General features: G+C 48.7%; 10 protein-coding genes across 10 annotated transcripts; 5 read left to right on the top strand and 5 right to left on the bottom strand.

Annotated features, from left to right (window-relative positions):
- Nucleotides 1-924: 924 nt before the first annotated feature.
- PADG_06516 (DNA primase subunit PRI1) lies at nt 925-2,795 on the top strand (the record flags this gene model as incomplete). Its single annotated transcript, XM_010763480.1, has 3 exons — nt 925-1,205; nt 1,282-1,479; nt 1,574-2,795. The coding sequence occupies 3 exons, from the start codon at nt 925-927 to the stop codon at nt 2,793-2,795; spliced, it is 1,701 nt and encodes a 566-aa protein (XP_010761782.1).
- A 929-nt stretch (nt 2,796-3,724) lies between these two features.
- Nucleotides 3,725-5,019, bottom strand: PADG_06515 (uncharacterized protein; the record flags this gene model as incomplete). The annotated part of the gene is made up of 5 exons (XM_010763608.1): nt 3,725-3,750; nt 3,858-4,384; nt 4,455-4,513; nt 4,605-4,720; nt 4,824-5,019. 5 exons carry the CDS (start codon nt 5,017-5,019, stop codon nt 3,725-3,727), a joined length of 924 nt encoding a protein of 307 aa, XP_010761910.1.
- A 372-nt stretch (nt 5,020-5,391) lies between these two features.
- Nucleotides 5,392-6,147, bottom strand: PADG_06514 (uncharacterized protein; the record flags this gene model as incomplete). The annotated part of the gene is made up of 3 exons (XM_010763607.1): nt 5,392-5,674; nt 5,778-5,862; nt 5,979-6,147. The coding sequence occupies 3 exons, from the start codon at nt 6,145-6,147 to the stop codon at nt 5,392-5,394; spliced, it is 537 nt and encodes a 178-aa protein (XP_010761909.1).
- An 845-nt stretch (nt 6,148-6,992) lies between these two features.
- PADG_12138 (uncharacterized protein) lies at nt 6,993-12,618 on the top strand (the record flags this gene model as incomplete). The annotated part of the gene is made up of 6 exons (XM_010763691.1): nt 6,993-7,005; nt 7,101-7,248; nt 7,373-9,843; nt 11,700-11,768; nt 11,834-12,161; nt 12,243-12,618. 6 exons carry the CDS (start codon nt 6,993-6,995, stop codon nt 12,616-12,618), a joined length of 3,405 nt encoding a protein of 1,134 aa, XP_010761993.1.
- A 1,009-nt stretch (nt 12,619-13,627) lies between these two features.
- Nucleotides 13,628-15,781, bottom strand: PADG_06511 (uncharacterized protein; the record flags this gene model as incomplete). The annotated part of the gene is made up of 5 exons (XM_010763479.1): nt 13,628-14,927; nt 14,984-15,252; nt 15,312-15,493; nt 15,551-15,598; nt 15,673-15,781. 5 exons carry the CDS (start codon nt 15,779-15,781, stop codon nt 13,628-13,630), a joined length of 1,908 nt encoding a protein of 635 aa, XP_010761781.1.
- Nucleotides 15,782-16,202: 421 nt separating this feature from the next.
- PADG_06510 (uncharacterized protein) lies at nt 16,203-17,412 on the top strand (the record flags this gene model as incomplete). The annotated part of the gene is made up of 2 exons (XM_010763606.1): nt 16,203-16,419; nt 16,475-17,412. The coding sequence occupies 2 exons, from the start codon at nt 16,203-16,205 to the stop codon at nt 17,410-17,412; spliced, it is 1,155 nt and encodes a 384-aa protein (XP_010761908.1).
- A 602-nt stretch (nt 17,413-18,014) lies between these two features.
- On the bottom strand, nt 18,015-19,837 carry PADG_06509 (uncharacterized protein; the record flags this gene model as incomplete). Its single annotated transcript, XM_010763605.1, has 2 exons — nt 18,015-19,624; nt 19,690-19,837. The coding sequence occupies 2 exons, from the start codon at nt 19,835-19,837 to the stop codon at nt 18,015-18,017; spliced, it is 1,758 nt and encodes a 585-aa protein (XP_010761907.1).
- Nucleotides 19,838-20,568: 731 nt separating this feature from the next.
- Nucleotides 20,569-22,003, top strand: PADG_06508 (uncharacterized protein; the record flags this gene model as incomplete). Its single annotated transcript, XM_010763604.1, has 3 exons — nt 20,569-21,189; nt 21,282-21,507; nt 21,585-22,003. The coding sequence occupies 3 exons, from the start codon at nt 20,569-20,571 to the stop codon at nt 22,001-22,003; spliced, it is 1,266 nt and encodes a 421-aa protein (XP_010761906.1).
- Nucleotides 22,004-22,535: 532 nt separating this feature from the next.
- PADG_06507 (uncharacterized protein) lies at nt 22,536-23,580 on the bottom strand (the record flags this gene model as incomplete). The annotated part of the gene is made up of 2 exons (XM_010763478.1): nt 22,536-23,156; nt 23,302-23,580. The coding sequence occupies 2 exons, from the start codon at nt 23,578-23,580 to the stop codon at nt 22,536-22,538; spliced, it is 900 nt and encodes a 299-aa protein (XP_010761780.1).
- A 684-nt stretch (nt 23,581-24,264) lies between these two features.
- PADG_06506 (uncharacterized protein) lies at nt 24,265-27,160 on the top strand (the record flags this gene model as incomplete). The annotated part of the gene is made up of 5 exons (XM_010763477.1): nt 24,265-24,984; nt 25,075-26,341; nt 26,430-26,710; nt 26,805-26,915; nt 27,095-27,160. The coding sequence occupies 5 exons, from the start codon at nt 24,265-24,267 to the stop codon at nt 27,158-27,160; spliced, it is 2,445 nt and encodes an 814-aa protein (XP_010761779.1).
- Nucleotides 27,161-27,806: the final 646 nt, after the last annotated feature.

The following is a 27,806-nucleotide window of genomic DNA, read 5'->3' as shown; positions in this document are numbered from 1 at the left end:
CCCATGTGTAGTTACCTTAATTTCGTTTCTGTCGCACCGGAAATTAAGCATTGTGACTCAATATGGGCAACTTTAACGATCACATATCAGGCCTTGAAGTTGGAGGTTGAAAGCTCTAAGATGTTGCTTGGAGTCATTGCAGCCATTTCTCCCACCTTGTCCTGCTAGTAGCAGTACTGGTGCGAGTGCATACTCACAGGTTTGGCGGGGATACCTAGGTACTCCTGCTGGGACTGGAAATAAATAGAACTCCAGAATGAACAATAGGACGCAAGCTCAGGGAACAGGGCCGAGATCATTTTGAATTTCACGGTATATTCAACTCCGGGAATAGCCGAGACCGTATCCCACTGGGCACGGAAAATGAAATGAAAGCAGAACACCGTGCCGTTCTGGGTTCTGATCATGATCGATTAAGACGCTTATTATCCATGGATGTTTAGCGGCATGTCAGGATCATGAAGTAACTACCTGTCGGCTGCTGGAGACAAGCTTGTGTTGACAAATCAGCAAAGTAAACAGAACACACGGGCAATTGCATAAAAGGACGGACGGGATTGAAGAAGGGATAACTTACATACATCAAAGCAAATTGTATAGAATAGTTGTAGATATCTCAGTCTACCGATGAATGAGGTTGAAAGAGGAAGTGGATCAACGTATCTCCGGCTGCCTCGCTGGGTTGGAATGGAGGCTAAGCCCTTATTGGTCTAGCGCAGGCTCTGCATACTCCGTTTGCTTTCTCCTCACCGCATTGATTGGCAGAAAATAAAGATATTAGGTAATCACTTTACGCGTCCTGTCGCGTCAATGTCCCAGAGTGAAGTTTAAAAAAAAGATGTTTAAATATTCTGATACTTCAGACCGGAGCAGCTAGCCACATACAAACTCACGATATTACCTTCCCTCTAGCTCTCAGTTAGCATGTCGAATTCCGACCAAGATGGCAATGAGATCCTGCCAGATGCCCCAGAGCCAGAGACATCAAGTGCCACTCCACCAGCGCAGGATAACAGTGATGCCAATGGCAATGCCGATGATAATGCCACAGATGCTTCCCGAAAGGCGGAGGACACAAAACCCAATCCCACAGAGACTGTCAAGCTAGAAGACCTATTCGACGGCGATGACTCTGACGATGAGGAATTCCCCTCATCCACTAATGATGTGGCTGCCAAAGTGGAGAGCTCTCTCGAGACCCCTGAGTATGCTGGTTCCCCGCCTATTGTTTCCGTAGAGGCAGGAGGTTTTGAAAGCTGATAAATATATTTGTCTCTGTAGATCTGCCGATCCGGGTCCCACAGGAGTCGACCCTGGAACTATGTACGCCTTCTACCTACGCCTATTCCCGTTCAGATATCACTTTCAATGGTTGAATCACGGCGTAAAGCCATCAGCGGATTTCGGGAATCGGGAGTTCGCATTTACTCTTCAGAACGATGCGTATTTACGCTATCAATCATTTCCAAGTGCAGAGCTGTACGCTAACCTCACCAAGTCTAAACAAAATACATGGCTCCCTCAGAGAAAACCAGAAAAATGCTAACCCATTCCCAACCCCCAAAACACACAGTCTCCGCAAAGAAATCCTCCACCTAAACCCCTCCCGCTTCGAAATCGGCCCAATCTACAGCACCAACCCGCGCGACCGCAAATCCCTCCGCAAAGCCTCCTCCTTCAAACCCATCGCCAAAGAACTCGTCTTCGACATCGACCTGACGGACTACGATGACATCCGCACCTGCTGCACGAAGGCCAACATCTGCTCCAAATGCTGGTCCTTTGTCACAATGGCCATAAAGGTCATCGACACCGCGCTCCGAGAGGATTTTGGCTTCGAGCATGTTCTCTGGGTCTACTCGGGTCGGCGAGGGGCGCATGCATGGGTATGCGATGCCAAGGCCAGAAGTTTGTCTGATGACCGCCGCAAGGCTATTGCGGGGTATTTGGAGGTTGTTCGTGGGGGTAGCCAAAGTGGGAAGAGAGTTAATATCAAGCGCCCGCTGCATCCGCATGTAGCACGCAGTTTGGAGATTTTGAAACCGTACTTCGCCTCCACGATCCTCGGCGATCAGGATACGTTCAGCTCCGCGGTGCAGGCCGAGCAGCTCCTCTCCCTATTACCTGATAAACCCCTCGTGGACGCGCTGCGGAAGAAATGGGACTCCGCACCGGGTCGCTCGAGCACGAGTAAATGGAACGACATTGACGCGTTGGCGAAGTCTGTTCGGTCACGCGGGCCGGATGGCAAGGGGAAGGGGGGTGTTGGTGGTGGTGGGAAGGCACTGGATACCAAGGCGCTGCTGGAGGCGAAGCAGGATATTGCGCTGGAATATACGTATCCGCGCCTGGATGCGGAGGTTAGTAAGAAACTTATACATTTGCTCAAGAGCCCGTTTGTGGTGCATCCGGGCACGGGAAGGGTTTGTGTGCCGATTGATGTGAGGCGGGTGGAGGATTTTGATCCGCTGGATGTCCCTACTGTTAGTCGACTTATTGCGGAGATTAATGAGTGGGATAGGGATGAGGGGAAGAGGAAGGGGGAGGGTGCGGTGGCGAAGGATGAAGAAGTGAATGGTGATGGGATTGATGGGGTGGGAGGGGGTGTTCCGTCTTGTGTGGCTGATGTCGATGGGAAGGGGAGGCGGCTGCAGGATTACGAGAAGACAAGCTTGAAGCCATATATTGATTATTTCCGCTCGTTTGTGGCAGGGTTGATCAAGGCGGAGAGGGCTGGGGTGGAGAAGAGGGGGAGGGCGGATGAAGATGGGGACGAGAGTGCTATGGAGTTTTGAGGGTGGCGGCGGATATGGAGAGGTGTGAGTTTGCTTTTTGGGCTAGGTTGAGTTTTTCGGGTTTTGGTGTTTTTGGAAGTGATGTCTTGTTTAATGGGTTATTTTTTATTTTTAAGAGGAAAAGGGGGGATGAATGATGTCCTTGGTTTCTTACATCTTATTCATGCATACATAACAACCTGCCAGAGCAACAGAGCAAATAACAATCTGCTTGAGCTATCAAGCTGATGATCATGTATGTAAAATTTCCTCATATGACGACTGAACTTGACACAAGCTCAATACGATAACTATTCAATTGATGCTTGCGTGAGTGACTAACTGCTCTATTTTTGTCCTTTTTTTCCATGCGTTCTTTTTTGCACTGTATAGATCTCTCTATACCTTGGAGGATGAAGCAAAATTCAAAATGTTATCTACTCTCTTTTTTCTTCACGGACTGTATGTCCTGTATACTCTGCCGCATTAACCTTGTCTTACCAATCTACATGCATGCACATGTTCATTCGCCCAGATTCCCATATTCTATGCACGTATATAACCTCTTCTCCACTACCATGCACCATACCATACCGCACATCTCAAAAAAAAAAAAGTTAATAAAAAATTATCTTTGATTCATTTATTTAATATAAAAGCGGCGAGTGAAAAAATGAGAAAAGCAACAATTACAAAATACCAGAGCACTCACATAGCACAGTACAAAAGGAGAAATACAGAGGTGATTTTTTTTGTGTACGGGCACGCATGGTTCAGGGGATGGTCTCATTGATTGATTGGCTGGTACATGGAGTTAGCTAGATGGAATTATTAGAGTGCAGGAGATCCTGCTGCTTGGGTGAGGAGGGGAAAAAGATGCGGTGGCCGTACAAAGGAGGGGAGGGTCGAGTAAGGAGCAGGGCGTTGACTGGAAAGAGCTATGACCGCATCTATGCCTGGATGAAACTCTTCAGGTCTGCACGAGAGGGAAAAAAGAAATGTCAGCCAAGTGTCCATCGTATATTACACAGAACATACGAAAAAATCACACAAAAACATCTCAATAAAAGTAGATAAACATACTTTTCAACCACCGAATATACTCCTGCTGCTCCTTAAACTCAATATAATCGGGCACAAACTGCGCAAGCGCCGCATCAACCCCTCTCTCCTCCAGATACTGCTCCATAAGCGTCTGCAGATCCTCATCCAGATTCCCAAATGGCGGCCCGCTATACAGGCTCTGGCGCGTCCACTCCTTTTCAGCGCTGGCTGCATTCGCCAAATCGGCCTTGGCGAAGTAGGACACGTTCTGAATGTGGATGTAGCCGTCCTGGGCGAGGGTTTCGATCTGAACGGCGCCCTTGCCCTTCTTTTCGATGGTGACGCTGACGCGGGCGGGATAGCTGGAGACTTGCTCTTCTTCATCGGCGAGGTCGGCTTCTTCTTCGTCGGCGGAGGAGACTTTCTCTTCATGGGCGACGGGGACTTGCGACTCACGGGGTTGGAATTGGTCGATGCGAGTATCGAGTTCTTCGGATTCGCCGGTGATGGTGGGGTCGCTCTCGCTTAAGTCTTGGATATCGGAGATGGTGAAGGCAACGCGGATTCTGGGGTTTTTGTCAGTATTGGGGGTTTGGATTGAGAGATAGAATAAGGGTATGGATATTTTGAACGTACTTTTCATCTCCGAACGTTCTTGTGAGAACGACCTCATCTTCACCTTCTTTGTGGGAAAGCTGATTATGGCGGGATGTCAGCTTCAGATCCATATTTATTTCTCTTTCTCTATCTTCTTGCCAAACCAAGCTAGGGTGCCGGCAAACATACCTCAAAGGGACTATTCTCAAGGAAATACTGAATAGAATCCGGCGGCGTCTCAACGTTTGAATTACTCGCTTCATACTTGATCTCCTCCTGCAGCTTAGCCGCAAGTTCCACATCAGCTAGTGATATCAACAGTTAGCCAGCCAAGTCAATTTATTCCGCGAAAGCCTATACAGAGGGGATCGGGTTGTATCATTGGGGATAATCTCAGCTCTCACTCACTTTGCCCTGCAGGTTCCCATCTTGGAGTGGTAGTAGAGAACGTAGCAGCTGGGTAGGAAGGTCGGGGAACACGGAGGATCCATGGCTGAAGGATGGAGAGCTTGGGGCTGGTTCTTGTGGATCTGGCAGCTACGGTAAGGGGTCTGCTGCATAGGGTGCGCGGAACAACACGGGTGAAGACACGGAGGGTGAACATTATGGGGCTGGTGGAAAGGGGGGAGGTTTGAAGGAGAGGTTGTTGGTTGACTATTTTTGATGCTGGCTGTTCCAACCAATTGGTTTTATAACTGACGGAAGCTTTTGACACAGTTCTGATTTTTTTTTTTTTCTTTTTTTTTTTTTTTTTTGGTTGGCGGAACTCGGAAAAACTGAAAATGCGGGCGGCCGGGAAGTCTGACGCCAACTTCCCAAATAGGCAATTTCTGACGTCCGTTCTCCCATTTCTTTCTCGTTTCTCGTTTCTTCATTAGCAATTCGCAAATCAACCACTGAATGCTATAGAGATTAACTTGGCCCCAGCAGCAAACTGACAAAGAAAAGAAAGCCCAAAAGCCCAAAAGCCGAAATATCACGAAAGCCCCTTCGGCGGAAATATAGACCTCTGCCGTCCCCCGTCCCTCGCAACCCTAATAAATCCCAACGTGCTCATAGACGACCACTCCCTGTTCCACGCCGCCAGCTTTTTGAGATTCTCCCCATCGCCCATGTCCGGCATCCAAAAGCCGCTCTCGAACTCCTTGCTCTCTGCATCCATTTTCTCCCGGAGCACTTCCTCGCGCTTGACTGGTGGCCGGCCCGGCCGTCGGTCTTGTGCCAGCTGATCGAGCTCTGGTTGGTTGCGGCCGATGAATCTGGATTTTGGGTTTTTGGGTTAGGATGGATGGATGGATGGATGGATGGATGAATTGGTTTCAAAGGGAGAGAGGAGGGGGTTAGTTCTGTGACGATACGCACCTTGTAATCAACCGGAGTATATCCTCATCCGAGAAGGGAGCGGGTGGATCTGTTATGCTTTCCTGGAAGAAACGGATTCTGTCCACTGTTCACGGAAAACAGAGAGCGCAGTTCGTAATTAGCCCATATCCTCGTTGTCCATCAACATAAACAATGTATGTGTATACATGTAGATGTCCTCCCTGTGGAAGTATACCATACCGAAGGTCTGCCTCCCCCGCATCGTCGCCGCCGCAGCCTTGGCCAATTTATCCTCTCTTCCCCCGGCTCTTCGCAGGCGCTTTGCATCCCGACTGTTCTCATGCAGTGCATCAAGCTTCCCCCTCTTCTTGGAGATCTGCTTCTGCACTTTATTGAGGTTTCTAGGCATCGTTTTCCCTTGCGTTTTTCTTTTATACAAACAGTTCCTGGTGTAAATTTGGCACTTGTAGAAGAATAATACTGTGTTCCTGTCTGTTCCCTAGATGTTAAACAATCGACTCTCTTTCACCGACTTTTTAAATTATGAATTTTCCTCTCGTGCTTAAATGATAGATGATCAAGGCCATACACAGATATGCTTGGGAGCAGGGAGACGCATAGGAATCGGCAAATATGAATAAAATTATTTCAACCGTCTAATCGACAAGAGCAGCTCAAGTTCCTTCAAGTTATTTACTCAAGTTCCTCAACTGCCAGCTGCCAACTGAACATTACCAAAACCAAAGATCAATGAAAGAAAACAGAAATCGGAAAGAAAAATTCTCGCCTGTTGCAAGATAAATAGTTACCCACGTGACGCCCTCTTTCCGCCGCCCGGCAATATCATATATCCAGCTGGTCCGTGCAATGTCCCTCAATCGCGTCTTCCGCGGCGCGTAACTTGTATATTTTGAGTGTGTTTTCTGATTGTTCAAGTCAACAACTTCCCACAGCAACTGGACGGGACGGGACAGAGCAGCCAGATCCAAACACAACTCCCATCCCATTCCGCCCGCCTGTGCTTTCATTCTTTCTTCCCCGTCGTCATTTTTGCTCGTCTTGGACTGTACCACTCGGCCCTTGTTGGATTAGAGACATAGACAGGCAGAAAGAAAGAAGCTATACTTGGTTAGAGAGTTTCCTTGCGAGAAAACGAAAACGGAGTGCGGATTGCGGATTGCAGATTGCGGGTTTGCATCTGTTCTATCCGATATCGAGATCTGCCCGGGAAGTACATAGAGCGAGGGTTACAGAATGGGGATTGCGGGTGTGTTGTTCCCTTATTGTATATATATATATATATATATATAACAAATATTATTACTCACCTATCATGTTACTTCCTTTTGACTTTCTATATAGGACTCCACGGCCTCCTCAAATCCATCCAGAAACCATGTAACCTGCGCAAATTTAAAGGCCAGACCCTAGGCGTCGACGCCTATGGCTGGCTCCATCGAGGAACAGTCGCGTGCGCCATCGACCTCGCTCTCGACAAGCATAATACCAGGTCAGCCCTTCCCCCTTATACACAAGTAAACTACCTGCCCGCCTACAGCTATTTAACAGCCCACTGATCAACATGGATGGCCAATTCGTCACGTATCTAACATTTCCTTATAACCCAAGTACAGATACGTCGACTTCGCCATGAACCGCGTCCGCATGCTCCTCCACTTCGGCATAAACCCTTACCTAGTCTTCGACGGTGACAACCTCCCCAGCAAAGCAGGCACCGAATCCTCCAGAGCCAAACGGCGCGAAGAGAGCAAAAGGCTCGGCCTAGAACTATTCCATGCAGGCCGCATATTCGAGGCCCAGCAGGAGCTGCAGAAGGCCATCGACGTCACACCTTACATGGCCCGGCTGATGATCGAGGAGCTGAAAAGGGTGAAGGTGCAGTATATCGTTGCACCTTACGAGGCGGATGCACAGCTCGTCTACCTCGAGCGCCAGGGGATCATTGACGGGATCATATCGGAAGATTCGGACATGCTTGTCTTTGGCGCGAAGAGATTGTTGTCTAAGCTTGATAAGCATGGCGATTGTGTGGAGATTAATCGAAGTGATTTTACGGCTTGTCAGGATATTAGCTTGATTGGGTGGACGGATGCAGAGTTTAGGGCTATGTGCATTCTCTCCGGTTGTGACTATCTGGATAACCTGCCGAGGATGGGGCTGAAGACGGCGTATCGAAATATAAGGAAGTATAAAACTGTCGAAAAGACTATGAAGATGATTCAGTTTGAGGGGGGTAGTCGGGTGCCCCCGCAGTACCTGGAGGATTTTAAACGGGCTGAATTTACCTTCTTGCATCAGTTGGTGTTCTGCCCCGTCGCTAGGAGGCTGGTTACATTGTCCCCGCTCTCAGGCAACATGACGCTGGAAAGTATGCCATTTGTTGGTGCGGATATAGATCCAGATACGGCTATCGGGATCGCCTGCGGGGATCTGGACCCCAGGACGAAGGAAGCTATAGTTCTACGACCGTCGTACCCGGAGCGATCGAGGTTGGTTCGACGCCAGACCATGCCGGCGTCGGTGGGGTCTAAGAAACCTGGAGCATCTATAAATGAATATTTCACGCCAAAACGCGTTCCCCTGGGTGAATTGGACCCGAACAGCCTTACGCCCTCACCTAGTCAACAACGCCTTTTAGATGCGAATACGCAGCGGTCGTGGGTGGCTAGCTCCGCACCGGCGAGGGTTAGTGGTCGCAGAATGGATTCTTTCGCTTCATCATCTCCTGCTTCTTTCTCTATTTCCACTTCCACTTCCACTTCAACTTCAGCTCCTGCCTCTGCTCCTGCGCTTTCCAGGCGGGTATACGAAACACCACAGAGCAGCGAGAGGGAGAGGTTCCTCGCCAGCGCTTCAACCGTGTCGAAGTTCCAGCCTGTTAAGCGGCAGCGCCTGTGTTCGGATACCGACGAGGAGGTGGCTGCTGCTGCTGCTGTGCTAGGGACTCCTGATGGGGAACGAAGTCGGTTCTTTGCTGCAGGTGCTGTGGGGGCCAAAAGCAGTCCGACGGCTAGCATTGGTATTAGTGGTCGGGAGAAGGGGAGGGTTAAGAAGGCTAGGATGTCTGATTTTGGTGTGTTTTCGGATGAGATTGTGGAAGATATCATGGTGCAGCTTCCGGATGAGGTGGGTTTGGATGGTGGGACTCCGGGTTGTGAAATGGGTTTGTCTCCGAGTACGGTAGCGAGAGGCGATGTGGATGTGAAGCGGGATACTGGGGATACCCAGGAGAGTGTGACGGTGGAAGAAGAAGCAGAAGAAGAAGACAATAGTGCTGCAGCCACGACTGGGTTGACGCAGGCGATGATGGGGGTTTCACCTGGTAGTGAGGGTGAGGCTGATTCCAAATTGTTCATCGAGCCGCTTGAATACGACTACGATGACGACGACGCAAGCAAGGCAAAGACGACGAGGACCTCGAAGTTACTTGATAGATTTGCGTTCGTCGAATCGAAGGCGCAAGCCGTGAACCAGGCTGCTGAAAGCAAACGGGTGCATGATATTGCAAGAAAAAAGGCGCCTATCTTAGAGAGCCCCAGTGCGATACTCCAGCAGCAGCAGCAGCAGCAACAGCAGCGGGGCCGTGCGCGGGATCTGGCGCGGATGACGCCCTTGCAGCGCCTGAGGCAGGCTGCGTTGCATCGGTCTAGGTCGATGGAGTGTTTGAGGTCGAGGCAGTTGGTGCATGATGCAGATGGGTTTGATGATGGTGGGGAAGATGGGGAGGAAAAGACGAGGAGAGAAGAAGCAGAGGAGGAGGTTGGTTTTGTCAGTGATGATACGCCGTCGCGACTTCGGCCTGTGTCATTGCCCACGAAGAAGTTTATGGCGGGAACTGAGGGACCATGTTTCCCTGTGTTGAATATGAGAGAGGGAGGGAGGGGGAGTGAGGATTTTATTGTGCCAGACAGTGAAGAAGAGGAGGGGGAGGGGGAGGAGGTGGTGGATTTGGATTTGTTGCGGAATGATGTGGGAAAGGTAGGGGAAGAGGAAGAAAAGGGGGAGGGGGATGCTGCTGTTCCAGCTGCTGTTCCAGCTGCTGTCGCTGTTGATGCGGACTTTAAGCGCTTTATGTTCACGGCTGGTAGGTGAGTGGTGAAATGGGTCTGTTTGCGAAAGTTTCAAAAGTGATTTATCTTTTTGAAAGATGAACGTGGTGTGGCGTTGGTAGTTTTTACATTTTCTCCACTTGCTTTTTGGGAGGTATGGGTAGGATGATTGGGTTAGGTACATGTACAAGTCGGGAGGAAACGGGTGGGGGGTGGTAGACAAGGTGAGATGCGGAATAGATGGTGTACGCAGTAGGTTTTAGTTTATTGATGGTTAGTTAGGGTTTACCGAGTCAGGATAAATATATATATATATATATATATGTATATTTATACACTGCGCTGTTCCCTTCTTCTTTTCGTGAGATAAGGTATAGAGGGCTGATTTGGGCGATCATCTAGATGACAAGTTTTAACTGCGATCTATGTCGAAATGTTCTTACGCCAACCAAGTGAGTGAGTGATAGCCCGTTGCACCAAACGACGACGATGACGTCCAGGGTAAACATCTTTCTGCATTGGGCCTAGTTCCCGCCCAGCCCCACGTTTTAGGGTTCAGCCCCTTGTTGCCTCGGCAACGCGCAGGAGTAAACAAAGTTTGGTTGGCCCAGCCACAATTTGACAGCCAGCGGAAGTCCGGGGATATTCAGGCGATATGCTTGGTTGGATAAGTTGTTACTCTCCCAACCTCTTTTACCTCTCTTTCTGTTTTCTTTTTCGCACTCATACTTACACTACTTTGTCGACCCGTGTGATTGCTCCAGCCACCATGAATATTGCGTCGTCGTGATACCGATCTATTCCTCGCCTTACCCGAGATACTGCCTCTCTTCCCTTCTCCCCTCTGCTCCGTTCCTCCTACACTCTCTGTCCTCCATAGCGCTTCTCGACAACGGGGAACATACGGCATTTACCCGGTTGAAGATACTATCTCATCTCGCTCGTTTACTCAATACTCATGCTATACATGCATACATTCAGATTGAGTGCAGAGTCATATCGTTGAGCTACACTACACTGCACTACACTACACTACAATACCTACATATATATCTACATCCATTCACATTACCTCCTTCCCTCCCTCCCTCCCTATCCCTACACCTCTGCCTACATTCATACATCCCATCTACCCTCTTGCCCTGACCCAAGAACTACCACTGCAGCCATCTCATCGTCCACTGCCTCTGACAAGGTATCTCAAAGGTTACAGAAAGAGGGAAAACGGCGCCTTTCACGAACAGCAGGCGCCCCACGGCCCTGCTTGTCGATACATTACGGAAGACGGATTGAGGTCTCGAGAAGTGAAGGCGACATCGAACCTTGGCCGGGCTGCTGTTGTATATACATATACATATACATATACATATATATATACAGAAGAGGGTGCTGCGACGACTAGCTGTCAATCTGCCCCTTGCCTCTGCTGCTCAAGTGCTGCTGCTGCCAAGGAAGTTGGAACAGAAGGCATAGGAGTTCCCCGCTAAAGAGAAAAAGACACACACGCGGGGGGACACTACGCTCCGCTTGTTGCTGGGTCAAAGGAAAAGGGTTGTTTGGGTTTGGTTGGTTTCGGTTTTCTTTTTCTTCTTCTTCTTCTTCTTCTTCTTCTTCTTCTTCTTTTCCTCTTGACTTTTTTCTTTTGAAGTTGCGTGTCGATCCGGTGTCTTGGACTGGAAAGAGAGCTCTGTCAGGATGCCTCAGATGAATTTTGAGTCGGGATTTATGAGTGAGTGATAACCCCCCTTTCTATTGATGATATATGATATTGGGATCCATGTGGACCCGGGAGGGGGAGGAGGAGGGAGGAAGGGGAATGTGCTCCATTGAGTCCTTTGGAAAGCCCGTACAGATGAACAACGACATGCTGACTGCCTCTACCAATCCATAGGGTTTATTCCTCTAATCGGCTACCACCATCTCCTGATGATATTCATTGCCCTGGCTATAATATTACTATGTAAGTCAATCCCCTCGGCCAATACCTATGCGCAGAAAACTGCTAACCATTCCCCCCCTTGACAGCCCTCCTACTAGCAGGCTGCTCATCTTCTTCCCCGCAAATCCCAACAATCTTCCTAATATCCCTCTTCTACGAAAAATATACACCGGTCTTCGACCCTGCCATCGTCTCCCCAGGCATCAACACAGCCATGACGAACATCGTCGGTGGCGCACAGCTGGAAGTCCGCGTGGGCTACTACGGAATATGTATCCAGCCCACCGGCGGTGCATTCATGTGTAATCAAAATGCTACGGCGCTGGCGGACATGTTGCAGTCCGAGGACGATCCGCTGAATCTCGTATGGGTTGCTGCGACGTTTAAGGATGCGGTTGTTTTTCCATATTTAATGTACGAGCTCCCAACCCCATCCTCCTTTCCCCTCTTCTCGAACATTTTATTCACATGCTGTCGTGATATATGACCAATCAGAATCGTCGCCATAATCCTCGCCTTCATCTGCTTCATTCTCCTCGCCACTTTCCCCGGCTGGCACGAAGAGATCACCGAAGACGGCTCGGATCGCGAAGTCAAGCCCTTCCCCTCCCGGTTCGTGTCGCAAATAGCATTAGCGCTGATCTTCATCTCGTCCGTGTTCGTCCTGGTGTCAGTGCTATGGCAGCATACGGCATCTGTGGCAGCGAGCACGATAGCGCAGGATCTAGGCAATGGGGTGGTGAGGAGTGGGGTGGGGACATCGGCGATGATATTGGGGTGGTTTGGGTTTGCATTGCTGATTATTGTGACGGTTGGGTTGTTGGTGATGATTTTGAGTATGAGTCTTTTGGAGAAGTTGACGGATGGTTGAGGGTTTTCTTCTGGGTTAATTTTGTGACTCTATTGGATTTTATTCATTTCTTCTGTTGGGGATTGGGTTTTTTTTTTTCTTTTTCTTGTTTCTATCTTAAAAGGTAAGATTGATATGGATATAAATGGGGGGAACTGATATACGACAACGATTCTCACAACAAGAAGCATGAGAATACGATCACGAAATGGGATATGGATATGGAGCTGAACGCATCTGACGAACAATCAATTGAATTGATATATTAGGTACTGAATGGAAAGAGCTTGGAAGCCCTGGGATATCCATATAATACATGCATGTACTGTATAATGTTTTATTGATTTACTTCTCTTTCTGCTTGATATCCCCCATTCCTCCTCTCCCCATTCACCCTTCTCACGAGCATTTTATTGGGGTTCTTCAATTTATCGGCTTTGCATGTTCTGATACTTATAGACTGGGATCTTTTATCCTGTATATACTAAGAATACGCAGTGAATGCAGAAAGTGTTGAGCTAGTTGTTCCTTTTATTTCTTTTTTACCCCACTGCACTCTTTTCAGCTCATGAATGATTGGAACAAATATCCAGCTTTGTTGAAAGGGGTGTGAGATTTTCTCAACCTCAACCCCTGGATGCTGTCGATTTTTCTTACTCGCCATTGATACCATCCGTTCAATCGCAGTTGAAATTTTGACAAAAAGCCCGGGGAAGTGTATTGTAGATTTGTACCGTGTTTGTGGAGAACTGCTTTCTTAATGGAAATGCAAACGTTGATTATAAACTCTGTAGAGGCCACACTAATTGAAATAAATAAAATGAGGTAGGAGACACAACGCAAGACAAGAAGATGAAGGAGAAAGAAGAAACATAGAACACCCGAGCTTAGGAAATGAAGTAGAAGGGAAGTAGAGCAAATGAAGTAAAATGGATCAGGCATATATCCATTAAATGTTTAAAATAAAACAGGTAAAAATCTGAAAGGAAAATTATGTACATCGATGAACTTGAAAAAAAGAGAGAAGTGATCAATAATTCATAACAGGACCCCCACCCCCTCCAAACCTCCTCTCATCACCCGTCCCTGCCCCCGTCCCGTCATAGCCTCCACCACCACCTACATGATCATCCAACGACCGATATTGGTGAGACCCCGAGGGCCCACCACCTCCCGTGCCAGCACCACCACCGCCACCACCACGGCCACGCCCTCGCCCTCGTCCTCCACGCCCACGTCCACGACTTCCTCGATAGTTGGCACCGGGGCCACCACCGCCGCTGCCTCCGCCAGCCCCACCACCACGTCGGGGGGGGCCCTCACTGTCATAGTATCTACTTCCACCTCCGCCACCACCTCCGCTTGGGCCTCCGCCTCCGCTGTCGCCGTGGTAGCGTGGGTAGACGGGGTTATTGTTCCGGTTGTGATAGGAGGGGTATTCCTGATTCGTGGTCGCATGGGTATTTGTTCCGTAATTGCGAGGAGGGTCGCGTTCCCGATTATTACTAGTGTTATTGTTGTTGTTATTTTCCCGCATGAACCGGGGAAGAGGCACATCTTCATCCTCACGCATAGCGATCTGCTGGGCGATTTTACGCTTGTTGTTCTTGTAGGGCGGTATAGTATCCCATTCACCGTCCTCAGAGATCTCCTCTTCGATTTTTAGCGCCATCTTTTGGCCGACGGTTGTGTCGAAGACGAGCGCATTATCACCTATGACTGGCTGCCAGTTGCGAATCCGGCTGGCGTCGGCAGGTCGTACGCCCTTGCGCATCGCGAGGACCAAGATCGGTTCTGGGCTTTCGGTATATATGACTTCCGATTCCACAACGGGCGTTACTCTGGCGGCCCAGAGTTTATTCTCGTACACTCCTGTGTCGGTGATTCGCCATCTGAGTGTCTTCCCGATACCACCTACCCTGCCGAGTATGGACTTGGACACCGGACGCGGGGAAATGAGAATGGAGTTGGCCATAAACTTGATGTCGTTTGAATCGGAAAGACTGGGTGGTATCAAGGGGTTTAGGATGTAATTGATGATGCGGGATGAGTCTGTATTGGATAGGAGGTATCCCGTAAAGAAAACTGTGCGTTTTATTCTCAATCTCCCGTATGGCGATTTGGTGATATTGCCTGAAGTCGATGCAAGAGCCTGATTGTGCGAGTTGATCATCCGCTGAATCTCAGCAGCTTCAGTGACAGGGGAAAGGAAAGTGGCACCCTCCGCAACTTGGATAACCTCAGCGTGGATGGGTTTCCGTGGCTGAGGATGCGGGTTAGATTGTAAAAACCGGTTCAACTTTTCAAAATACTCGCGGAATCCTTTTACGCTATAAAAATAAGGATGTGAGAATTGGCTCATGAGATACACAAGGGCCCGCCTTACTGTTTAATCCGATCTTCATACACGCGGATTTCTTCGGCGTTTTTGTAGGTAAACACCAGATCTTCGAGAAAAGTCTGCTTAAAGTTCATTGTGGTTGAAAACCGCTGGCTATTCGGGCCGACTTCTGGTTTCAGGCAAACCAGATCAAAGACCAAGTTTCTGCTTTTCACCATCCGTTTGATGATGCTTTCGAACGGGCCCTCTGCCCGACCAGTGAGCAGAACCGTCAACGCATCTTTCTGTTTCATGCTGAGTTCCACCAATTGTACCTTTGAAAAGTGTCAGTAGGTTCGTTCAGCCGTATAGATGAGATGCCGTGGTGCTATACTATTTGCTCATTCCACCACCCTTTCCAACCCACGGGCTCTTCTGCCTCAATTCCCTGTCCCGTTGCAGCAAGAATGTTGGGATCATGCCACCATCCTCCATTTGCAAAGCACTCGTAGGTAGAAAGGAAGCCAATCGTTGGCCCATTCCATAATTGGGGGTTAGGGAGAGGGCTCGAAAACACTGAGAAAACTTTAGTTTCTGGATTCGCAATCATTGGTGGGGAGGCGGAGCTCATACAGGTATTATCAAAATCGTAGACATGGATAGTTTTAATCTGCAGGACAGCTGTGAAAGTGGGCTATTAGCTTTATGATCCATTAGAAAACAAAACCAGGATAGGATCAGTAGGTCAAATTCACCAGGTAGCTCTCCGCTATTGTGACATGACCATCGTTTGAGCGCAGTGGTGGTATATGTAGATTTTCGGCCCTCGCTGTGCAAGGGCCCATTCACCAATGGAACAGCCATAGTCGAGTGCCTTGCGATCCGTGATGAAACAACAACTCTTGCACACTTAAGCATCACACGGCATAGTGCAGAAGAGGGTTAGGAAGCGAGGGTGTGCCACCAGAGAGGAGGCCCCTCAACCGTGCTATAGCGGGTGTGCGCTTTTGACTTTGAGATGGTTGACGTTGCGATGGTTTCAATTGATGGACGGACAAAGATTATTTCCTCATTGGGCGATTTGTTGAACGTCAAAGATGTTACCTCGGCATACCTTCCTATCTGGGACTAGTTCCCAGTGACTTCAGTACTAGTCCTGAAATAGGAAGTTATCCCGACCACGGACTATCTATTCTTCCGTCGCATCTAGTAGTTGAACGAACCATCCGATCAAAGAGACATCCATCAGGATATCAACATCAAACAGCAGAAGTAATTCCCTCCCATGGCACACGATGTCGATTTGCAGCAGACAATCCTCCGCAAAACGCTAGACGAGGTGGTTGAGAGTCAATCCGGCTGCAATGATGTCAATCTTAACCCCTGCGTGATCTGCCTCGACCAGGTTACGGAGGGTGCCATCGCGCTCCCCTGTGAACATGGTAGTTTCGACTTTCTATGCCTTCTGAGCTGGCTGGAACAACGCCCATTTTGCCCATTGTGTATGTGAAGATTTATTCTCCTCCCTTGGTACTGATAACTAACTGTGATACATAGGCCAAGCTGTCGTCTCGAGGGTCAAATATGGACTAGAATCTGATCTCCCCTCAGGCCCAAAAATCTATTACGTTCCTGCTCCGCAATCACCACCCACAGTTAGACATCCAGATTCAGCTGCTGGAACTGCAGCACGTTTCCATCCAAGAAGATTTCGCCGCCGCCCACGCCGAGACCAACTGCAACCTGAACCCCCAGCCTCAGATGACCCAATCATCCGACGACGGCACATATATCGCCACCAACTCTACTCACGACGAGTAGGCTCTAACCGCCTCTCTCAATACCGCGAGCTTACACCCCAGCATTTCAATCACGACACAGACCTCGTCTCACGGGCGCGCACGTGGATCCGTCGCGAACTGCGGGTTTTCGCCTTCTTGAACCCGCACAGTACTGAGGGAGATGGTAACTCAACAGCCGCAGATAATAGTGGCGGGCGCATCAGCAACAACGCTGAATTCCTGCTTGAATACATCATTGCAATATTGCGCACAGTGGACATGAAGGGGAGTGGTGGACAGGCGGAGGAGTTGTTGCAGGAATTTATCGGACGCGATCACGCGCGTTTGTTCCTGCATGAGTTGCAGGCGTGGTTGCGGAGTCCGTATAATTTGTTGACAGATTGGGATCGGGCGGTACAGTATGATGAGGAGCCTGCGGTGGGGGACGAGCGAGTCTCCTTGCCGCGTGCAGAGGTGGAAACGCCTGGAGATGCAGGGAGATATATACATTCAAGCTCCCGTTCTTCGTCCTCGTTGGCACCGTCTTTTACTTCCCGGAACCGTGACCGTAGACGGTCGTGTCCTGGAAGGATTTCGAAGAAAACTGGCTTAACTGGTAATAGGGTTTATACCAGGGATACTCACGATGGATATAGCTCCGTTTCGCGGGCGAGGAGGATACAGCGTGCGCGGGATAGGTATCAACCTGATTGAATTGGACATATGTCCGTCCCCTAGTTTCTGGTTAGCCTATTATGTATGTACAACAATTGCGCTTTTTGGATTATCATAGCGATGGGCATATAGCTATAACGGGTGATGTACTCTGTACATTGTTAGATGTGTGGGCTGTGATATTTCGAGGTGAAACTCGGATAGATTTGGTGTTATTTGATAACCCTTAAATGGTATTAACCGTTTAATTATGCTTTCGTGGCATTAAAAGTAATTCCTGCCTTGAAGTCCTTTTTTTCAGTTAGAAGATATTATCAATCTCTGCCAAATAAATTAATGGGTGTTTGGCCAACACAAAACTAATGCAAATGGAAAGAAGGCAAATATATATATAATATAATAATAATAACTCAATTCCAAACTCCTATGATTACACTCGATCTATATACTCCATCCCTAACCATCAAAGTATTCCAACACCACCGCCGTAATTCATCACACCGGTAGACCATCCCAGGTCCCGGCTCCATCCCGTTTAATCGTCGTTTCCCACGCCATGTATATATATGTACGTAAATCCATAAGCAGTAGTAGTAGTCACCACGTCAATCCTTCTACCCCTGCAATTCGCAAAGCCTCGCCTACCTCCTCCCACCAAATCTCCCCGGGAACCTCCCCCCGAACCTCCGCTTAGGCCCCGACCCCTTCCCTCGGATCTTCAGCGCACGGTAATTCGCATGGGCCTCTGGTTTGATTGGTTTCTTCGACTTAGCTGCCGCCGTCCCAGGAGCAGTATTCGCAGCAGCAGTTATAGCTGTTGCTTCAGTCGTAGCCTGTTTTCCCTTTGCCATACTGTGATTGGGAAGAGGTTTACTTTTCCTGGTGCGCGATGGAGACGCCAGTTCCGCGTTTTCTTCGTAGTTTGAGTCCGAGTCCAAATCGGTCGCGGAGTTGAAATCTGGGTCACTGTCCGCGCCTTTATCGCCAAGCTCTGGTGGAGGAATGTTGCGCTGCGTTTCTAATACGGCCGCAAGTTCATTGTCACTCTCGCCATCAATGGCCGCCGCGGGTACCTCAGGTGCTGCTTGCAGCTTTGCGCGCACGGGCCTCAAAATAACCCGTCGTGTATTTCGCTTCTGTCCCATTTTCTTCCATTGTCGTGTTTCCGCTTTTGGGTTATCGGGCGCATCACCATCACCGTAACCGCCCTTGTTCTCATTATCGCCATCGCCATCCCCGTTCTTAAACTGACTATCGCTGACGATAACGTTATCATGTTGTCCAGCTTGCTCCGCTTCAAGTTCCCTGAGCACGTCCAGGTCATCGTCCAATCGCTCTTCTTGGATATCCCGCAGGCCCTTGACGATGGCACTGAGACCCTTCCCGACTAGTTTCTGTGGCATCCGTACCGCCACGGGGCTCAGGTCGTGCAGCTTACCAGCTCTTGCATTTTGACGCGAGTTGATTGATGAGAATAAACCCCTCCGTCGAAGGAATGAGGGTGTATCTGAGCCCACCCCAGTTGATCTAGGGCTTTGTCCATTCCCTTTCGTGTTATGGCTGATGTTGGGCAGATTCCCGTCGTCATGCTCATTAGCAGGATTGGTATAGCGGTACGCAGGAGGCGTGGCGAAGAAATTCGCCAGGTAAAACTTCTTCGCAGATGACGCTGGGGTTTTTACGCGGGCGTAGCGTTCATCATCGTCGTTGTCCTCGTTCAAATCAACCACATTGAATTGACCTCTCTGCCGTGTGGGAGTTTGAAAAACATTGTCCTCCTGGTTATATGTTTTTCTCTTCGAGCACGGCGTTGCTGCAATGGCACCGCCTCGGGAACTACCTCCGGACGAAGAGAGGAGGTCAAATAAACCCAGAGCTTTCCCATTGCGCTGCGGGGTGGGACCAATGGCCGCACGGAGTGGCAGGGGCGAAGATGAGTGGGGTCCCTGATGATTACTGGGGCTGAATAGTCTCCGTAGAGTGGATGGGGAGTCATATGGATCTAGCTGGGAAGGGTGGGAGGTTGGAAGAGACGATGATCCTTTGCTAGGTGTGGCCAGAATTTGCTTGGGGGCTTTCCGCGGTGTAGAGTAAGATCGTTCGCCTTCTTTCCCCTCCGTATTTGACAGCCGTTTGCGTTTCCTGTGTCGATTTTGGAGGGACTCGTTTTGTTCGCCATTTTCCTCTGTTCTGATATGGCTGGACTTCGACGACTGTGAACGTAGACGGGAATATGTCTTGTATTTCGCGGCTAGAATGATATTTTCTATGGTTAGCAGGCCCATAAGAATAATTGCCGGTGGTGGTGTGCCGTACAGATGGCAGGGTTAAGTTTGATATCATCACGCCCGGGCTTCCGACCGCCATTCGCGACGGAAAAAGCCCTCTCCCACTCTTTCAGTTCCACACGAAGGGACGATGCTTGGTCCTGCTCAGTAACATCTTGGTGAATTGTGACTGGCATGTCTTGAGTCAATGGAATATTAAGGCCAGCAACTATTTAATGCACCCAATTCACGCAATGATGAAACAAGCAGCGCACTCTTGTACTTAAGAGCTGGGTTTGGACGCGGCCCTTGAAGGAAACGAGCACGAAACTGCCGTACTCGCACTATTGTTCTCCGTACTCCCCTCCGATACTGGATGTTTTTCGGATATTTTCTGATACTCGGGAGCAATTAAAGAGTTGGCTAATTACTTCCCAACGCGTTTGACTCGAGATTCTGCCCCGCGTCGCATGCATGACTAAGCGAGAGTAACCAGCCTCCGTGTTAGTTAAACGAAGTTAATTTTGTCGGCGGTTTCGTCTGTGGACAACAACAACAACAACAGACGTTGAACGGGAGCATTGTGCGGTGCTCTTCATCTGTGGATTCTTTCGAATGGGGTTTTCATTATAGCTTTGAAAGTTCACAGAATCAAACAAAATCCGAGCTGCCCTCACTCGTTTTCACATCCTGCAGCTAAATACGAGGTTATCCTGTGTATAAGTTTATCGTCGCGTAGCTTTTTCTCACACAGCCAGCCAACAACAGCGCTCCAAACACTTCCAGCTTCGAAGCCACTGGTCCTGCTTTGCATGAACAAGGTCCCTTAGGCTGTGATGCTATTCTTATGTTGGACATTTTCTAAACGATCCTTACCTAGGCTATTGATGATTTCCTCGCAGCACGTCCTCTGTAGTAGCATACGGTTATGTTGGTGTCTCCTCGCGGATACCATCGCTGGTGGCGGGTGTTATTGGGCCTAATTTTCCCCCGGCGTGGTTCATATGGATATATCGGCTCCCTCTTCTCCTCCTGCATACTATTCTTTATCATCGTCGATCATCTCACCTTTACCTCTTTGTCGTTGAGCCGCTCACCGCTGCATCCCACTGACACCACTGTCATCCCGGAGATCAAGTCGGTGTATGTGGCCAGCACGCACTGGAACAATGAGGCGATTCTGAGAAGTCATTGGAATGCTGCGGTCGTCGAGCTGGCTAGGAGATTTGGCAAGGATAATATATACGTTTCAGTGTATGAGAGTGGGAGCTGGGATAATTCGAAGGACGCGCTGAGAGAGCTGGATAAGGATTTAGAAGAGATGGGAGTGCAGAGGACGATTGTCCTAGATCCAGTTACCCATGAGGATGAAATAAAAAAGCCCCCTGCAAGTGAAGGGTGGATTGATACTCCACGGGGGCAAAGAGAGCTTAGGCGTATTCCGTACCTGGCGCGCATGCGGAATAAATCCCTGGATCCCCTGGAGAGGTTAGTTGCTGCTGGACGGACTTTTGATAAGATAATTTTTTTGAATGACGTTATATTTTCAGTAAGGCACTCTGTTAAAGCAAGGGTGAATATGAAACGAAATAGGACTACGAAGCAGTTAAAGCTGATCGATATGTTTTCCAAAAAAAAAAGATGACGGATATCATAACTCTTCTTAATACTCGATCCGGCTCATATGCAGCGACCTGTTCCCTCGACTTCGCAAAATCGAGTCTCTTCTACGACACATTTGCCCTTCGAGACTCTAATGGGTCTCCTGCTTTTTCCCAACGCTATCCCTACTTCAGTTCAAGGCGTTCGCGAAATGCCCTTACAGCTGGCAACCCCATCCCCGTCCAGAGTTGCTGGAACGGAATCGGTAACGTTTCCTCAATCCAACCTTGAATTTAACCTGTTGGGGAACAAAAGGGGCCATCATTTCTAACATCAAACTAGCCATATTCGACGCTGCCCCTTTTCAAAACCCTCTCAATCCCCTACGCTTCCGTGCAATACCAGATTCCCTCGCTGCATATCACCTCGAAGGCAGTGAGTGTTGCCTCATCCACTACGATAACCCTTTAACAGCATCAAAGGGCGTATGGCTCAATCCAAGGGTTAGGGTTGGATATAACCTTGTTGCGTACGAGGCTGCGCGTGCGTTCCCTTCGAAGCGTGAAGCCATTGTTGGCTGGTGGAAAGGGCTTTTCGCTTCTTTACTCGATCTGCCTTGGCAGTCTGCAGATATTGCTAAGAGAGTTAGACATTGGCAACGGAAAGGTGTGGGAGATAGTAAGTCTAATAAAGAGGTAGGAATCCCGTGTTTGATTGATGAGATGCAGGTCATCGTCTATAATGGGTGGGCGCATCTTTGAGCCCCTCGATTTGGTAAAGAGAACATCTATTTGATTGGATTTAGTTTTGCATATACAGACCAGTAATGTTTTGGGACATAACTTCTTCTATTTGCTGTCTTGGATATCTTTTCACTTCCAATTCCGACCGCGGAAGTGCTAATATACCAATTGTCAGCTTTGTGTTGGTATGATTGGTTATATTTTGATTTATAAATTGATCATGGATAAAGCGACGATCGCAGCATGATCTGGGTGACTTTTTTTTCCTTAACACCTTATTTATTTATTTATTTATTTATGGATTTTTCTTGAGTTGCATTCTCATATCCGTTCAAATAACCAAAAGAAGTCAAATCCAATCAAAGGCCAGGCCCCAAGATGTCAAATGAGATAAATCTATATTGGTTCCCGTTGGAACTCCAATCCTGCTACATCCTCCACGACCCGCGTGGTGGGATTGGGGATGGCGAATGTTAATATGCCGCAACAAAACGAACACCGATATTTATTAGCAAGGTCTATCGATATCCCCACTACCTCACCTCTCTTCCTACCAACTGGTCAAACATTTCTTTTCGTCAAACCCTCCTCTCAGCTGCTCAGGATGCACCAGCTTTCCCTGCAAAACTGTATACTTAACAATCCCCTCGCAATCCTTCGGTGTCACCCGCGCTAACCAAATCATCTGCTCTTCCTTCCTACGATACACCAACACATTCGCAGCGAATTTGTGACCGCCCACATGCGAAACAAAGATGATACTAACGCCGTCGGGGCGGGTGTCATCTTCGTCGCGATATAGACAGAGCTGCCATAGGTGCCGCTCCAGCTCACGGCGGATGAGGGGTGCGGAGATGCCACAGCGGGCGTCGCGCCGGTTGTGGGAGCAAAGGAGGATTATGTGGTCGCGGAGGCAGGGGCGGGTGGTTAGTTGTTGTTGGTGGGGATGCGGCGTTTGGCCGTTTGTTTCAGCATCGTTCATCGGTAGATACTGTACCTCTGCTGCTGGGGAATCTATGAAACGGTCCATGAATTCTGGTATTTTTGAGACAGTTACGGAGTCGACGAAAGTGAACAACGGGAGCACAAGGACTGTTGTTGCGTTTTCCTGGCCTGCGACGTCTTTGCGCTCCGGGTCAATTGACATGTTCGACGCCGAAACCATCATGCGCTATTTAAAATCGCCTTTTAACAGAAGCAAAAGGCGTTGGGGGGTTCATGTGATCAAACGGACAGGGGAAAAAAATGGGGAACGGAAAACCATACAAACCCAAGTTCTCGGCTTAAAACGACCCCTTTTTAAACCCTTCCATTACGCTGCCTTGCTCATTTTCAACCTTCTCGGCCCAATCAGCCTTCCCCGTCGCGACAAGGACATGTTTGACGAACGGCTTTATGCTTCCGTATAGCTCCCTGTCTGTATTAATTTTGAATCGGGACGAGTACTTGATTGTGCAATCGGCGCAATCTTGGTTGCAATCAAGCCCATCGATGGCGGGATTAACGACAGGGAATATGTTGCTTTCAATTGAGCAGTTTTCACTACCGGATTTGGTTGGATTTTGTTTTCTGAGAGAGAGTAAGGAGCGGAACATTTTTCTGTCTCTTTCTTATAGTTTGGTAGGATTGAATTTTTTTCGATGGATCTCTTCTGTCTCAATCGAGAGAGTTTGGCGAGTGGAAGAAAATACATAGAACGATAAGGGACTATATATATTTTGTTAAAATATGGATTGGTCCTATTATTTATTTTGATCACGCAAGGTATGAAATTAATTAAGAAAATGCTTTTGCTTTGAATCTGCGACGCACCCTCCACCGTACATTTTGCATGTCGCTCGAGAAGATGCATGCCATCTCCTTTTATGCATTGTCACCTCCTTGGATGACCACGCAGGAGCTCGCTCTCTCGGTGTTAACTTAAACCGCTAGTCAGTCATCTCTAAACCCGAGCTCGTGGATAACTAACTCCGTCGAGATTGTTTTTTCGAATTTCACCGAAAATTCGGAAACACGGACTGGGCAGTAAAATATGTTTTCCAATTCCCGAGATCGACATGATCCTGACCCTGGTGAACGAACATTAATGCCACCTAATAGTTAATCTGCTAATTCCCGCTAAGTTCGATGCAACCTCGGCCCTTACGGTTGAGACGAACTGATCCCTTTCCTCAGAAGCCAATTTATTTGACTTCTTCCATAGCAGTAAAGGATCCTTATTGGATGTATGTATGGCCGATATCGATACGGGGGATCCAAACAAGAAATAAATATCCACTATGACATCGAGCACAAGCCCGGAGTCCCAACAACAACCCCGACAAGAACACGAACAAGTGACAAACGCGACACCCGCCACTCAGGCGCAGCAGCGACTCCGCTTATCAGATGGCGGGTTATCATTCCAGGATGGATCGGCCGAATCCACCCAGCGCAAAAGGCGCAGAAGGACAATTGCCTGCGCCCCATGCAGGAATAGGAAAGTCAAGTGTGATTTTGGCTATCCGACATGTAATCGCTGTATGAAGGGGCCTAATCCGGGCGCCTGCGTGTATGAGTCCTCGATTCATGTGGTGCAGCATCAACCCCACAGCCAGCAACAGCAGCCGCAGGATCTATCTGCATCATCAGTCCTATGGCATTCGGCAGAGGCTAATATGCCCAACGCACACGTACCTGCCCTTGTTGCAGAGCCGGCAAAGCAGCAAGGAGACGAAAGTCGGATTAGGGAACTGGAAAGGCTTGTGCAGAGCCTTGTCCAGTCGTCGTCGCCGCCTGGTACCATCGCTGTTTCAGCCAATACGGATTCGCTCTCCCATTCGCACAGGTCCCAGCTACGGTCAACCACCACTAGGCCTAATGAATCATCTTCTTGCGACGATGTATCTGCGCGAAAAGAGCAATGGAGACGCGAGGTTCCCAGTCGCCCCCGGTTTGATGGCCATGAAACTCGGACTCGGTTTTGGGGGTGTAGTAATGGGTCGAAGTTGTCGTGCGAGGTTAGTTGATTGAAATTTATTCATGTCTTATTCTTTGAGGAAACTTTCGAGATACTTGTCATAGTGGAGAGTAACGAAGAAACATTATAGCTGGAGGGGCTGAATACGTTTATGCAGAATCTGACGTCTTCGACCTCTCTCGGGGCGATACACCGTGAAATCCACAGGCTAGGGAGGGACAGGCCACAGAAACCACTGTCCGGAGAGCTGGCGATAGATGCTAATTTCTTGAAGAGCCTCCTTCCAATTCGACCACTGGTGGAGAAATTGGTTAACTGTTACTTTTCTTATGTGGGGAAGATGTACAGCATTCTTCACCTGCCATCCTTTCACACGCAGCTGAAGCAGCTCTGGGACGAACCGGGAGAAACCCCTTGTCATTTTATTGTGCAGCTCCTTCTGGTAATGGCGTCGGTGTGGAGTGTGAACACGCCCAGTCCGTTTACGGCGACAGGAACGAAGATTCTATCTCATCGTGTTGCAACGGACTGGATTCACTGGTCCGAGGCGTGGCTTTTCCATGCCAACATCAAACGACCAACTCTAGTTGTTTTGCAGGTGCGTTGTTTGCTTATGCTGGCCAAAGAGGCAAACTATACACAGAAAAATCAAGCTTGGAGCGCCGCGGGAACACTGGTGAAGTTAGCCATGTCAGCCGGATGTCACCGTGAGCCACTGCCGGCCACCAAAATTTCGGAGTTCAACAGAGAAATGCGAAGGAGGATATGGGCGACTGTTCTAGAATTGGACCTACAGGCATCCCTTGATCGTGGGATGCCTCCGACGATGCAAATGTCGGACTACGATTGCTCCCCGCCTCTGAACATCAATGACGAAGACATGCGAGAAAATACGACTCATAGTCTCGAAGAAAAGCCGCTGAACGTCATGACAGACTCTTCGTTCCAGATTGCTCTTATGCAATCCGTGGGCCTGAGGCTGCGGATATGCGCTCTCGTCAATGCCCCCCGTGTTTCCATATCATCCAGCGAACTTGCGCTTTTGGAAGAGGAGATCAACAAGAACCTTTCGGAAATTCCAGACTGGCAGGCTACGAATTCTTCCGGGGGGTTCATTACACAAAAACAGCAACTACTTCTCTGGCGAACTCTTTTGGAAGCGAATTTGCGGCGATGCCAGCTCTCTCTTTATACGTACACCGCCCTCGGAGGGCTTCCGGGCTCCATGAGCAGCCATGCAACACAGGCTCGTCTTGAAGTTGCAGTTATGATTCTCTGCCAACAACAGCTGCTCATTGATAATCTCGGGAAGCTCGCCTGGTGTGCGCTGGCGGATGTAACCTTTCATGCTGCATTTACCATCTGTCATCATCTGCATGCCTCGGATAGTGGGTTCAGTAAGACTTTTTCCCTCGATACTCTTCTGCACTGTTAATTTTCCCGCCTGGTGAGTCTAGCTAACGGCAGCTATTCAATTCACTTCAGCGTCATCTGTAGTTCGCCAGGCCATCCCAAGCATAACAGACATTTTGATATCCTTGGTCCAGAAAACATTATCCTGGCTAGAGGAGAAGTTCCTTGTCCTGGAAAAAGGAATGCGGGAGTACTACTTCCTCTGCATATCCATTACGCTCGTAAAAACTAAGCTGTGGCCCGAGTCAGCAGCGGCCTTTCAACAGCATGCCATTGACCGGTTAAGTAATTTGAGTTATAATTTGCACTCGAGGCAGGTGGGGGATGAGGACAATGCCTCAGAGCCGTCAAGGGTACGATTTTGGCGTTTCCCCTACTTTTCTTATTGACTTTAAGAAGAAACAGTCTACCTACACAGTTACAGGTTATAGAAACTGACCGTCTCAGGCTCAAAATCCGTCAGTCCCCGGCGTCGTTTCCCAGAGAATTTCTGCTGTTTCTTCTGAACGGTCGTTTGTGGGCCAGCCTGCATGGGCGGATGCGCTTGGTGATTTTGACGTAGGTTCTCTTTCGCTTCCCTCTTGTTATTAGCCACTGTTAGAAGCCACCTTTTCTAAGAAGATTATTGCAAATGTGGTCTTCTTTCCTTTTGCGTTATAGCGAGTATTCTTTCACTTTCAAGCTGTGCAAGTATGGATATCTGACCTCCATTTCCCATCTAACATTCTTGGAAATAGGGCTTTGAAAATTGGGATTTCTTTGGTGAATTCGAGGCTGAATTTCCTGGTTCGGGGGTTATCTGAGCTCCACAGGACAAGTTGGTGATATGGTTTTGCTGGCCAATATATTCATGGTCGCCATCGCGGGATTGGGTCTTCTGGTTTAGGGAACGGCCACAGGCTCAGACGGCTTTCCATTTGTTTGACACCAAAACCTTTGATATAAATGTGCGAGACATTTTCACAGATAATGTTTGGTCGGGTTTTGACAGTCACTAGCTCTATATTCTCACGGAACATCAAATTAATCCTTCGAAATCCGCCTTTCAACAGTGCGTGTCATCTCCCAGGAACAACCTATCCGACAGAAAATATCAATCAATCAAGAAAATCTCACGGCGTCATTAGAGTCAGGTCGTTTTCGAGTTTATAAGCTCAACTTCTGCTCCTGCTCCACGTCAACCCAACACAACACGGAGACGAGCTGATCTGTTACCCATTGCAGAATAGGATGAAGGGTTGATGAGCCTTTTGTATCTCTATACTTTCTCGTCCTCCCCCCTTATGCCTCTCACTGATAATGAGAGCCGAGCGCATTAATAAGTGATAACACATCAAACGTTATTTATGGTGCGCTGGCTTAATGGGTGCTCCAGCGAACTTGACAATTTCTCTGCATGTGATAATGAATAATTGTACTCGTCTTCCGGGGAAGAGTCAGTTGGTAGAA

The sequence above is a fragment of the Paracoccidioides brasiliensis genome, assembly GCF_000150735.1.
Source record: "Paracoccidioides brasiliensis Pb18 unplaced genomic scaffold supercont2.8, whole genome shotgun sequence".
In the NCBI taxonomy this organism is placed as follows: domain Eukaryota; kingdom Fungi; phylum Ascomycota; class Eurotiomycetes; order Onygenales; family Ajellomycetaceae; genus Paracoccidioides; species Paracoccidioides brasiliensis.
Note: the sequence above shows the minus strand (reverse complement) of the source record. Positions and strands in the feature narration are given on the sequence as shown.